The following is a 12,710-nucleotide window of genomic DNA, read 5'->3' on the forward strand; positions in this document are numbered from 1 at the left end:
GATCAATCGCGTTTCCAGTCACATGACCGGAAGCAAAAATGAGCGGTTTACGAAAATATTGTGATGGAACGCCCTTCGGTTTTAACGTTTAATCGCCCATAATTACAAATCGGCATCCAATTTAACTTTAAATCGCCACTATTGTGAATGAACAGCAATGAGGCGTGAAACTAAAGAAGAAGAACGAACCCCGGTGAGGACAAACAACGAGCAGCTAGCTGGCTGCTTACTGTCCGAATTGTTTTTACAACTGATATCTCGTCAAACATCTAATTATAAGGAATTTGATCATAATGAGCGCAATTGAGGATGCGGGTACAGCAGTTCCAATGACCCCGGGTCTTGCAAAAAACAGTTAATATAGTGGTAATTAATATAACAGCCGTCATCTTCAGTGCCGTTATCACTTCAGTCACAGTAGGTCTAGCATATTTATGGATTAACACAGTCGACCTTACAAAGTGAGCATGTTATCCTGACAAGATAAAGATAGAGACGGAAAAAATATATATTCTTTTTGCATCGTAAAGCTTAATGACCCTTAAATTGCCCCCCGGTTCCCATGGTAGCTGAAGTAAACAATGTGTTTCCTGGGCTTTACAGTTGGTGGGCGCCGGGATGGCCAGTTAATGTAAGATCATGTCTACCATAATGGATGATTCGTGCCAGGATTTTGTGGAAGTCTGCTCTAAGCTGCTGAAACCAGCCCGAAAGAAACAGGGTGAGCCTCGACCGCAAAGGAAAGCAGAGAAGCAGCCACCTCGTCTGTCTGGTGATGCCAAGGGAAAGAGGAAACACAATAAAGATGGCAACTCTGGCCCCAGAGGTGCTGGTGCCCAGCCGGTTGGTGCACCCGCAGAGGCAATCCCGGGGGTCGTTAGTGGATTAAAATCCGAAGAGGCCAGCAGAGTGGAGGGAGGATGGACCGCAAAGGACAAAGTGTTGCAAAGAATGCAGGAGTTCAAGAGGACCAGTCCACAGAAAATGGTTCACACGAACAACAATCCCACCCTTGATGTGCCCCCTCCAACACTGATGAAGCATAAAGGTGAGTTAACATGGTTGGGAGAGACAGCTAGGTAGGAAATAGGTGAGATGACGTGCATTAAGGAGCATTGTCAATATGGTTAGGTGGTAATTAAATAAAAAGAAGAGGCTTTGTGAGCATTGTACTAAATTGCCTTAACATTTACGTCTACTCGGTTCTCAGGTAGCCCCGAGCCCTTCAGCTCCAACGGTCACCTGGAGCCGGAGGACAGCGATGAGGCACTGGCCCTGCAGTTGCAAGAGGAGCTGGACAGAGAAGCAGTGCGAGCCCAGGCGGGTGATTTGATGGATGGAGGTCTCTTCTTCTGTCATATCTGCAACAAAGAGCTGACGCACATGACTCCTGCGGGGAGGACACAGCACGTGAACAGGTGCGCACCACATTTCTGGTGTTTACTGCAAGGACCTTGAATACAAGGTGGATGCAAGCAGAAAACCTCTGGACACAATCAAATACTGGTTTGTTTGCGAAGAACTTTGGTAGTAGATGATTTTTTTTGGGATTGGGATTTTTAAAAGGAAAAACTGAAAAATTCAGAGGTATTTTCTTTACAGTTGGAATGAAAACTTAACTGTAGTTCGCACAGAATGAGAATGATCTCGATTGCAGGTGTTTGGATGAAAGCGAAGGAAGTGCTTCAGTGCCTCCTCTGCCTTCGTCTTCTGCTGTCCCCAATTGTCCCATCTGTGGGAAGAGGTTTAAGTCCCCCAAGAGTCATTCGGCCCACCTGAAGCGCTGCTCCTCGGACATGGGCGTCTCCCCAGCTGAGCTGCTTCAGGCTCTGCACAGACAAGCTGAGGAGAGACAGAATGCACACGCGCTGTGAGTCCCATTTTTAACGGTTATTGTCAGTAAAACACGTAACGTTTCTCTGAAATATTGTCTCAACTATCACATTGTCAACATCAGCAATCAAGTCGCTTTATTCGATCAAACCTCCGCATCACTTTTTTTTTAAATGTGTAGCGCAGAGACTGTACCCACAAAGAGAAAAGGTTCGTCCAGGACGGGTGTCCGAGCAAAGAAGCCCAGAAAAAAGGCTGAAGTTTTAGATGAGAAAACCATGGTGGCCTTGGCCCTGTCCTCCTCCCTGTATGAACAGGAGAGGGAGGCAGAGAGAGCGTTGCAGCCAGAGCCCGCGGCCTCTCGCACCTCCATCCCAGCGCTAACGTGGATGTCGGACACAGGTACTGCCAACTGTTTCACCGTGAAGGTGTGCGTGATCTCCAGCTGCGTCTCCTCTCCCTTCTCTGCGCAGGTAAGGGAAAGAAGAAAAAGCGGGCGCTACCTCGACCACCTCCGCTGCTTCTAGTTCAGGATGTGGAGGCGGCTCTGACCAGACTACAGGAGCGGGCGTCTGCCCTGCTCCTTTGCAATCGGCCGCCCTCGCCCCCGACCCCACCACGCTGCCCCAGCAGCCTTCCTGGGTGGAGCGGTGCAGCCCCCCTCTGGCAGAGGAGCTCGCTGCTGGAAGGAGACCCCGCCCACCAGTCGGACCTCTACACCCACGATCTCAGGGGATTCTTCACGATCTCGGACGCTGCAACAGTGAGAAGCGTTCAGAATTCCTTTCAAGTAGATTGATTTATTTATGTGTTAAAAGCCACCGCAGGACTGTTGTTTTATCATTATTAAAATACTAAAAATGGGTGTGTCAACAACATTAACTGCTGGATTACTGTAAGACATTAAGTCACAGGCGGATGAAATGTTTGAATTTAGTTACATTGCCTGGTTTCTGTTCATATAAATGTGAAAATAATCAGTCTTCCAATGAACAATTAGCTTAAATGTTTCACATTCTAAAGCATTTAAATCATATCTTATTTCTCTAGATCAGCCCAGTCCCTTCCAGCAGTATCACATCTGCATCTTCTGACTGTCCCGCTCAAGAACGAGTCCCTGTCGTCACAACCGAGGAATCCATCCTTCCACCATCGCCGACGGCTGCTGCCTCCATGGCAACGGAGGAGCTGCCAGTCAGCACTCAAGTGTTTCGAGACTTGATGGAGCTGGCTGAAGACTGCATAGTCCTCAGCCAGTCGAGTCACTCAGCTTCACGCTCTGATAGAGGTGACACACACACTCTCACACACACTGCATTAATTTACAGATTGCTAATTTGGCCACATTATAGAGTCTATAAACACAATCTGAGTTTAATTTAGAGAAGGTATGTGTTATTTTAAACAGAAAGATACATGAATAGCTTGTTTTGAGTGATTTTTCTTTCTAAGTCGGGGCTGAATTGAAAGTTTCCTGAATTATAAATCACATCAGAGATAAGTCTCTCTAACAAGCTGTCATAACTGACTTTCTCTGCTAAAATAATGGGTTTGGCTTATATATAATTTAAATATCAGCAATGTGTCTACAAAAAGTCACAATCACCTGTTTAGAAAATATTTTTATTATATCTTTACCCTCTAAAAAACAATCCTTTGTGATTACTTACTCCCTTCCTCTTTCTATCTTCAGATTTCTTTTTTTACCTATTACAAAGTGAGATTTTTTTTTGACTGTTTTCAACTGTAACTGTATTCTTTATTTAAACCCAGACGTGCGCCCTGCTGTCCTAGTTCCATATCATGAGATTTCATGGTCTTCCCACAGATGTTCAGAACACAAGCCTTGTTCCAAGTGGGTTTGTTCAGGAAGAGCCAGAGGACCAGGCTGACCTCTGCACCAGTGACTTCCCACACACAAATTCAGCAGCGAACCAAGCCAGGAGACAAACCGGCCAGCTCAGAGGACAGGACCATTCAGGAAGCCTCAGATCAGTAGGAGCAATCGTTGCTACTCTAATACTGACATATGTGTCCTCATTATAGTTGATTCAATCAAACCAAGTGTAATTTAACTCTTTAGGTGGCTTTCTCTTGCCTAAGTTCAGACCTGGGCAGCATGGTTAACAATCCTCAGCTCAGTGATGTGCAGCTCCAGGTGGACTCTGGTGACGTCTACTTTGCGCATTCCTTTATGTTGTACGCACGCTGCCCCCTGCTGGTAGAGATGGTAAATAACACCACGACAGAAATGTCATTGCATCCTGTTTCTCTGTACTCTAACCTGTGTCCCTCCTCGACTCTACACAGGTTCATGAAAATGGCTTTGGTGTGCAGGAGGAAGGAATGCCTGCAGCCCAGAGGATTTTAATTAGTGACATCCCGGGACAGGCAGTGTTTGCTTTGCTGCAATACCTTTACACAGCTCACTTCTCCATCCCTCCATCATTGCGCCTCCATGTGCTGGAGCTTGCATCCAGGTTAGATTACCTTTGTTGCTGCCTTTTGTTTCTCAGGTTGCCTCAGTTACCACAAACTGATTTGTCTTTTTTCTTTTTCTGGTTTCGTGTAAAGATTTGACTTAAAGCAGCTGGCGCAGCTTTGTGAGCTTACCCAAGAGGAAGCAGCGAGTCAGGGACATGATGAAGACACCGCGAACAGGGAAAATGCTGACAGCCAGAAAGATGAGGCCTTCTCGGACCTGCTCCGCTCCATGTGGAATGAGGAGGATGAGGACATTGAGGCTGCTGCTGGAGATAAAGGACACGATAGAGAGAAATCAGCAGAGGAAGATAAGGATTTTACAGCGGGTGACGGGGAGATTTGTGAGGAGAGAGTGAACGAGAAAGAGCTGGAGGAAATCTATGAGTTTGCTGCCACGCAGAGAAAAAAAGACGAGGAGAGTGTCAACGAGCCTGAGCAGGAGCAGAGTGGAGAGAAGGAGTCTACAAACCTGTCCACAGCTAAAGAATCAACATGCCATGACGTCACAAGTGCAAATCTAGTCCTGGGGTTGGACCCAGATCTAGACCGCAGCTACAGCAGCCTCTTTTCAGACTCTTTGGGGAACTGTCAGGAAGGAGACCTCCCGTCCTCATCCTGCTCTGTTCAGATCCCTCAAACTCCAAATGCTAAAGTGTTCCCTGAATTATCACCTGATCCGCCGGGCAGAAATTTACTTCAGTCGTCAGCGAGCGTTGCTGACGACCTGTCCCTCAGCGCCCCCCCTGCTACGTCGACCCTCCCCGTCCCAGGCGAATCCCCTGGTCAACAGCGTGACTGTGAGCCTGAAGGTTTCCTTCCAAAGCACAAAAGTCAGAGTCGCTGTGGTTTGAGCACTGATCTTTCTCCTGATCGACAGCAGAAAAAGAAGGAACCCGAGCTCATTGTTCTGTCTGACTCCAGCAGTCCTTCCCCAGATTCTCCTCTTCCTCACTACACCCAGATCAGACCGTATCCTAGCAAATCCAATGTGGGTTTCAAAAAACTCGCCGGCGTTGAGTGCAGTCCCGATTGTCCGACTGCAGACCAGAGTCCGCTGGACTGCTCTCCTGAGCTGTCCTGGCTAATCCCCTCCACACCAGTCCAACACAGTAAAAGCACCTCTAGCAGCTCCACTCAGACCAGGAGCAGCATTTTCAGGATGCAGCTGTTCCCAAAAAGCGACACTTCGGCTCCGTTTTTCTCGTCTCCCGATTCAGCGGGAGCGTTTCCTCGCATTTGTTCAGTAGAGGGCGATGTTCTCGAGGTGAATCCGGAGAGATCGGCCCCCCACAGCAGCACCCCGCTGCACCCCGAGATCCAGAAGCATCCAGCTCCTCTTGGCAGCTCCATGCGGCGCTGCAGCTTTGATACGCAGAGGAGGACGGAGGAGAAGCCGGCAGACAGGACAGAGCAGGGCAGCTTTCATCTTTCACAGGGACAGTTAGCAGAGGTCGGCGCACCAGAAAGCCCAAAAAGTGATGTAACAGGAAGTGGGACAATAGAGAAGGGAGAAAGAGAAGAAGCTGCCCCGTCACGCTTTCTCATTGATATGGACGAGCCCCCGATGGCGTTTAATGACTCCTGGGGTCTCAACGATGCTAACCCAGGATGCTTCAGTCTGCGGCTGGAAGACAGTAGAGACAGCAGTCGGCAGGAGCCTCCTCGGGAACCGCAGGATGCAGGTTCAGGCTCCGGCCGTCGGCTCCCACCACCCAGTCCTGATGCGGGTTCTTCCCCCTCGGAGGCCCACTGCTCCCAACCAGCCCCCGACATACAGGCTCAGACGGTCTCTTCACCACAAGCATCCTCCAGGTCTCCACCCCAGCTCAGCACCAGTCTCCTGGACCCAAACACATGGGACAGATGGGAGGAGGAGGAGGAGGTTCTTCCTCTCTCTCAAAGAATCAACCCTTCTGCACGACTCCAAACGCCCGGTAGGCACTGCTCACGTTTACACACAGCAACAGAAATCAGCACGCTGTGAATAACACCTTTCAATGACCCGGGGGTGTTTAGTTAAGCAGAGTAAAACTGGGATAGACGGAGAAAGAGGAACGGTTGGAATCTGAGGAGAACGGATGGCGCGTGAGCCGTCTTTTAAATAAAGTGGAAGCAGCGTGGACAGAATTCCAGAGGGTCGGGGCCGAGCCACGGAGGCCTCTGTTTGCTAGAGCCACCTCCACGCTTCACTTTCCTGAGGCTCCGATGCTTAAACACCCCTTAAACACACCTCAGGGCAGGATGACGACAGATAAAATTGTGTATATTCATGTTTCTAAAGAAAAGCCTGCATTTAAAGAACGTATCTGGGCTGCGTTTCTCGGTAGTTTCTCGCCAGAAGAGGCGGCGCGCCTTGGTGCCCATCACACCCATGCCCCACTACTCTGACATGGACACGCCAGAGCTCAAGAACAAACTCAACAGGTCAGTTTGCTCTCGTTTTTATCCCCACGCTGTCGGGATGACCTCACCCTGGCCGGGGAGGCGACGTCGGACAAACCGCTTTCTGCTCCGCGCAGGTTCGGCGTCCGGCCTTTACCGAAGCGCCAGATGATCCTCAAACTGAAGGAGATCCACCGGTACACCCACCAGCTGGTCGGCTCTGACTCTGAGGACGAGGCCCCGCCTGGGAGCTGCGCAACGCGGATGAGGCCCTCTTCGGTTGCCGCTGGCAACAGGCAGCATTCCTGCACACAGCCTGTAAAGTTTAAGGAACCCACTATTCCTCCATCCACCTCCCCTCTGGAACCCAGCTGTGAGGATCGGGTAGAGCTTCTTTCTGCCTCACAGGGATCCAACACCTCCTCAACTGCTGCCAGCGACGAGTCTGAACGGTACCGTGTTTAATTGTTGCTTTTAAAATTATTTATTCCGATGGCTCAGTCAATGTGCAGGTGTTGGCTAAAGAATCATCATTCAAACACTAAATAGGCAGAAAATTCAAATTTATGAACCAAGTATGAGCGAGCAATCAGGATCCAGGAGGCGGGGCGGAATTTGTAGATCTAATAGCATAAATGGGGCGGTTTTAACCCTTTTAACATTCGTCCTCTCTCACAGGTCCAACCCGGAGCTGGTCCCCTCCTCCGATGGGGACTCGGACTCCGACAGCGGGATCTCTGCCTCCCAGGCAACGTCGCGCCTGCAGGATCGCCTCCAGGCGGTGCGCTCCTTGATCCTGTCCGACCCCGACCTCTACGCTCAGATCCTGGAGTACCGGCCTCTCGTTCTGTCCCAGTTCCAGGGACGACTAAAAGCAGCCGGGATCCGTCTGGGTATCTCCAAGCTGGCAGATTACCTGGACTCCCAGTGCATCACGTTCACCACGGCCAAACCAGGTCAGCCTGCGGCCCGGCGCCGGCGGGCCAAGAGGACGGGTAAGAGGCCGGAGCCAGCAGGGGAAAACGGGCCGAGGAGGAAAAAAGGAGTTCCAGCCACAGGTTAAAGGTTGACGAACCTGCCGTTACTACCAGTTTACCTGAAGGGGACCTGCTATTTTACCATTTTAAATGAGGGCGGAGGGGTTATTTTATTATTATTTGAATATTCTGATCGGAATTTAGTTTTTTATGGTGAACTTTTATGAAGAAAATAAAAAATGTCAATGTTGTGAATTTGACACTGGGTTATCTGGTGTGGGTGACGGTGTGTTAACCATTAACCCGGTCTCTCGGCGTACTTTCACTTTTACACAAAATACCCAAATGTAGCTTTTTTTTTTTAATAGGTATTTACTGGATTTAACAAAAAAAAAAACTCTCAGGAACCCGACGGAGCACAACAGACCCCCAAAGGCGGAACAGAGCCGAGGTGAAGAACCAGTTCCTCCGCGCTGTTTTTACGCGTCAGGATTTGACAAACGCCGCCGTTTCATCGTTCCTAAAGGTGCAGGTGTGTTGGAATGGGAAAAGAATTCTTCACACGGTTCAACAATTTGGAAAAACAACCTTTACTTTTCTCGCTCCTTGATCTACTTGAAAAAGACGACTCGCCGGGAGCACGCGGGAGGACGGACGCGGCTTCTTTAGCAAGAAAAAAAAGGCTCCTTCGTAGCGGCGCGGCGTCCGGTCGGCGCTGTGAGATCACAGTCCGGTCGCTGGAACTCGGCCCGAGCGCCTCGGCCGAGCGTGAAGCGCGCGGCACCGAATCAGATTCCAACTGTTTCGAACGTCGCCGATCACGCAGGTGGACCGTCTCCACCCTCGCGGCGCCGGCTAGGCGCGGGGCCGCGGGCGCTTCCCGTCCCAGCGCGAAGCTTGAGCCAGTCATGACAGGTTGGCGATGTTGGCGAGGAACCGCTGCGCCCACCACTCCTCCAGGTCTATGGGCACAAAGTCTGCACGGAGAGAAAGTGCATTTAAGTATTTAAGAATTCCTCATACGCGCGCGGAGACGCCAGCATCTGGTTTATCTGGACCAGCCGGGGTCACGTGGGGCGAAACGCCGCACAGACCAGTCCAACGGGCGGCGTTCGGGACTGAAAAGGGGGGGGTTTCTGCTGCAGAGCCGAGGCACTTACTCTTCATGGGTGCGCTGGGAGTCTTCTCGGTGTACTGAATGGGCCCCTGGCTGAGGGAGTCCCCGCTGGCTTCGCCCTCCAACTTCTGCTCCACCTCCTGCCACGCTGCAGGCAAGCACACACAGTGCTTAAGAAGATGTAAATATGAGCATTAGCATGCAAACGACTGTCCCAATAAACGTGTTTGCTCGGGTCAATTAGACTTGTGTCACAGAGTGGGCTGACTGGCCCGTGGCGTGTTTTTAGCCGCCCTAAATCTCCTCCAGATAAGCCTGAAGGTCGCTGCTCACCTTCAGCCAAACTGCACATATTGTCACTCAGTGTTTGTGTTTTATTGTGTTTTTTACGGGTTATTTTAAGTGAAACCAGTTAACTGACAGATCCTTTAGGGATCAGGAAGGATGGGGGTAGCTCAGGCTGTTAAGGACTGGGCTGAGAGACTGAGGGTTCCTGGTTCAAGACCCAGCATGGACATGGAAACCAGGTGTCCTGGTGGCAGAGGGGACGTCCCAGAGCACTGCCCCCACACCCAAATCAAGTGCCCTGAGCAAGCCGCACACCCAGCACCCCCCCCCCCCCCCCCCCCCATGACCCCAAAAGTGATGAAGCAGTCAAGAACAAGCCAAACCTTTCCTGCATATTTGAAACTTTGAATTAAAAATGACAATGTGTGAACTTTAGATTTTGATATCAGGTTTTCACAGCAAATGTCACAACTGAAATAATAACCCCCCCCCCCCTTCACTTGTTTGCAGCCGTGATGATTAAATTATCTCTTGGCGGTACAATTATCTCTTGAAAACAGCTATTCTATCCATCATTAACAATGTGTCTGATAGCTCTGGCAGCCACAAAAGTTCTGACCTTTGACCCCCACCGTGGACCCTTACCTTCGTAGACAAACCTGACGTTCTCCTCATGAGCTGGGGTGAATCCCTCCGCAAAGTCGGGCGTCTTCTGTGTGGCGGCGGTGTGGTAACGCTTCCCGTTCAGGCGGTTGAAGACGATCTTGGGGGGTGGAGAGCTGAAGACAAAAACCTGGCTGGGTTAGCGTACATCCATGGAAGAAAATAGGTTTTCCATCAGTAAAGTACGAGGAATTCAAACATTTTACCAAAATAATCTCACTTTAGTCACTGATGTAGCTGAAATTCTGCCGGAAATTGCAATTAGCACACAGGTGTGTTCATGACGCACATTTTTAAAAGGTTTTTAATGACTGAAACAACCAAACAGACGCTCAATGATGTTACGTCGAGTTTAAAGAGATAAATGATAGATGTGAGGGGGGTTCTGAGGGACAGGTGTGGGACAGGTGAGGTCCAAATACGACACCTCACTTCCGTCGGGGACCGCGCAAGGTCGCGCGGTCCCCGAGGGTGGGAAAGTTTGCGTCCGATAATGGATGTCGCGCGGTTACCAGGAGTCACGAGCGCGTGAGACGTGATCGCGCTGGCGGCCCACGTGCGGAATATTTGGGGTTGGAGCCGCGTGCTGAAGACGGCAAACAGCACAACAAGCACCGTGATCGGGAAAGTTCTTACTTTGTGGAGAGCCACGACGTTGGTTTGATCTTTAGGTCGCTGAATTTACTCTCGACTTGCTGCGTAGGACCTGTAAGACAAAATAAAAGAGTCCAACACCTTCCACGACAGTTTTAAATCCCCAGGAAAAGGAAACTTTAAGCACCGCGCGACAGTCGGATGATGTCACGTTGCATCATGGCCCCGTACCAACCTGTTCTCCGTTGTGTAACAAGTTTGCTGGGACCCCTGGTGATTGTGTACATCATGTGAGTGCCGGGAACCTCCAAAATATCCGTAAAGTTCCTCTGCTGGAGGCGGTGGCGCAAGCTTTGGCTGTCAGCCCTGAAAACAGCTCCCCCTGACGCAGAAACGACGGGGCGACGAGCGGCTGCGGCCGAGTTCGCCTGCCGAGGTCAGCTGCTCCAGTCCCGGCCTGCGGCCGCCGTGACTCGGTGCCCGCTGGATTAACCCGATTTCCCCCCGCGGCTCCTCCGAACCAGCAGGTGTCCCGTCGGAAAGAACCGACGTCTGCTTCTCCTGACAGAGGTGCCGTGTAGGTCATCCAAGGAGAAAGAGGCTGCACATGCAGGGATCAGCGTGACAGAGGACGGACTCTTGCGCTTCCGGACGTCCAAGAAAAGGGACACTCCAGGCTGGACAGTCTGTCCTCTGATTGACGAAGACACCTCCGACCTCTGACAGTTTGCAAGGATACTGCACAGTTGGATAATTTCACGGGACGAAACCGGCCACGCGCAGATCGTGTTATCAAAGAGTTGTATTTCCGGTAGGGAATTCCAAAATAAAGGAAGTCACATAACAAAAGTTTTATAACAGTTACGCGTCACCAACGTAACATATTTGATGAATTAGTGATTATCCAGTCATTGTTCTTCTCTGTTTCACTCTTACTGTATCTATCATGATACACAATTTAAAACTTTATTTCTATCTGTTCTATTATCAGACAAATATTTTTACTTTGCTAAAAAGAAAGGAATATGGGAAAAGTGTGCAAGGGAAAATATCCATCAGTCTTTTGAATAAAATTAAATGAATTTTTTTGCAGAGGAGTTTAACAAAAGATATAGTTTAGAGGGTTTTAACAAACGAAAATCCCAGGCTAACGTGAGGCAAAATAAACGTACATTTTTGTATAATTACAATACTTTGCAACACAACTATCACCAAGAGTGCACTTAGTTATATAATCCACCATCCATGGTCATTTCAACTACATTAAAATATTTCTTATATTATTTGGTTATTTATAAAAAGTCCTGTATGACTATACCGTTAATACGCGTTGGTCGTCACAGGGCTTTTATTATGAAGTTAGTTTTGATTTCCGGTCAGCCTGATCCTGGTGATGATGGGTCGCTTAATGAGATCCCCCATGACGTAACAGCACGTTCCTCTGATGGACAGCCGGGGGAGGAGCGACCACCTTTCACCTATTTAGCCAATCGTAACAAATACGCAGAAGGGGTGGTCAGAAAAACGACTTACATCCAAACTTAATAGCTATTCAATCACTAATCACAAAGAGTTTCAAACAGACATAAACAAGGTGTGATTTAATCAGGGAAAACCCGCCTGACAGGCTCTGTCCTTGGCAGTTTTAACCCGCACTTCAGGGGGCAAGAAGCAGCTCAGACAGGCTTATCCTGGCTCGTATTAATCATTACAGTTCCTACTCGCTCTTCACTCACCTACGCTTGGACAGATCATCTGCCAGGACACTGATCAACAGTCCAGGTGAAAGATTTGGAGCAGAGATCAAATTCTGGAAAACTCAGTGAGGCAGAACACTCCAGAACACCGAGACATGCTGACTCCAGTGCTGTTAGTGACGATAAAGCTGGAGTCACTGCTCGGACGCAAAGTTCTCCTGACATCCTGTCCAAAGTCCCAAATCTTGCATTTGCATCCTGGCTAGATTGTCGCTCCCCTTGTCCAGGTGCGTGTGGGCTCGATCCAAGAGATGCAGGACAGCGTCCACCACGCCAGCCTCGGTCCAGTATGCTAACTGGGTCATGCTGCCGTTGTCGTCTGATGAGACTGAGGAAGAGTTTTCATCATCATCTGATGGTCATTTATCTCCCGAGGCCCTGCAGGATGTCTTCCACACATTGGAAACCCTCCATGGTTGAAGACTAAAGGTCCCCGTCCACTGGCGCACATCTGTATGCAGCTGGGGACACACTTTGTCTGGACCAGCAGTTTTCCGTGGACTTATCCTCAGTTCGCTCCTGATCTGTTCCATGTTGATGGGGTCAATTTTAACAATCCCTCCCCCCCAACCAAACTGATCAGATGGAGACACAAATGTTCACGTTTCAGGACAG

The 12,710-nt window shown here is 49.7% G+C and overlaps 2 protein-coding genes across 2 annotated transcripts; one reads left to right on the forward strand and one right to left on the reverse strand.

The window, feature by feature from the left end:
- Position 1: 1 nt before the first annotated feature.
- On the forward strand, positions 2-7,936 carry slx4 (SLX4 structure-specific endonuclease subunit homolog (S. cerevisiae)). The gene is made up of 14 exons (XM_011612521.2): positions 2-193; positions 604-1,048; positions 1,211-1,418; positions 1,658-1,870; positions 2,015-2,235; positions 2,307-2,596; positions 2,884-3,121; positions 3,662-3,828; positions 3,917-4,063; positions 4,144-4,313; positions 4,408-6,251; positions 6,645-6,741; positions 6,837-7,151; positions 7,378-7,936. Exons 2-14 carry the CDS (start codon positions 640-642, stop codon positions 7,760-7,762), a joined length of 4,704 nt encoding a protein of 1,567 aa, XP_011610823.2. The 5' UTR covers positions 2-193; positions 604-639; the 3' UTR covers positions 7,763-7,936.
- Positions 7,937-8,245: 309 nt separating this feature from the next.
- mcrip2 (MAPK regulated corepressor interacting protein 2) lies at positions 8,246-11,189 on the reverse strand. The gene is made up of 5 exons (XM_003972090.3): positions 10,574-11,189; positions 10,381-10,450; positions 9,727-9,860; positions 8,837-8,941; positions 8,246-8,653 (listed from the first exon to the last, which is right to left on the reverse strand). The coding sequence occupies exons 1-5, from the start codon at positions 10,626-10,628 to the stop codon at positions 8,583-8,585; spliced, it is 435 nt and encodes a 144-aa protein (XP_003972139.1). The 5' UTR covers positions 10,629-11,189; the 3' UTR covers positions 8,246-8,582.
- Between the last annotated feature and the right edge of the window lie 1,521 nt (positions 11,190-12,710).

This window comes from Takifugu rubripes, chromosome 17 (assembly GCF_901000725.2).
Source record: "Takifugu rubripes chromosome 17, fTakRub1.2, whole genome shotgun sequence".
NCBI lineage: Eukaryota > Metazoa > Chordata > Actinopteri > Tetraodontiformes > Tetraodontidae > Takifugu > Takifugu rubripes.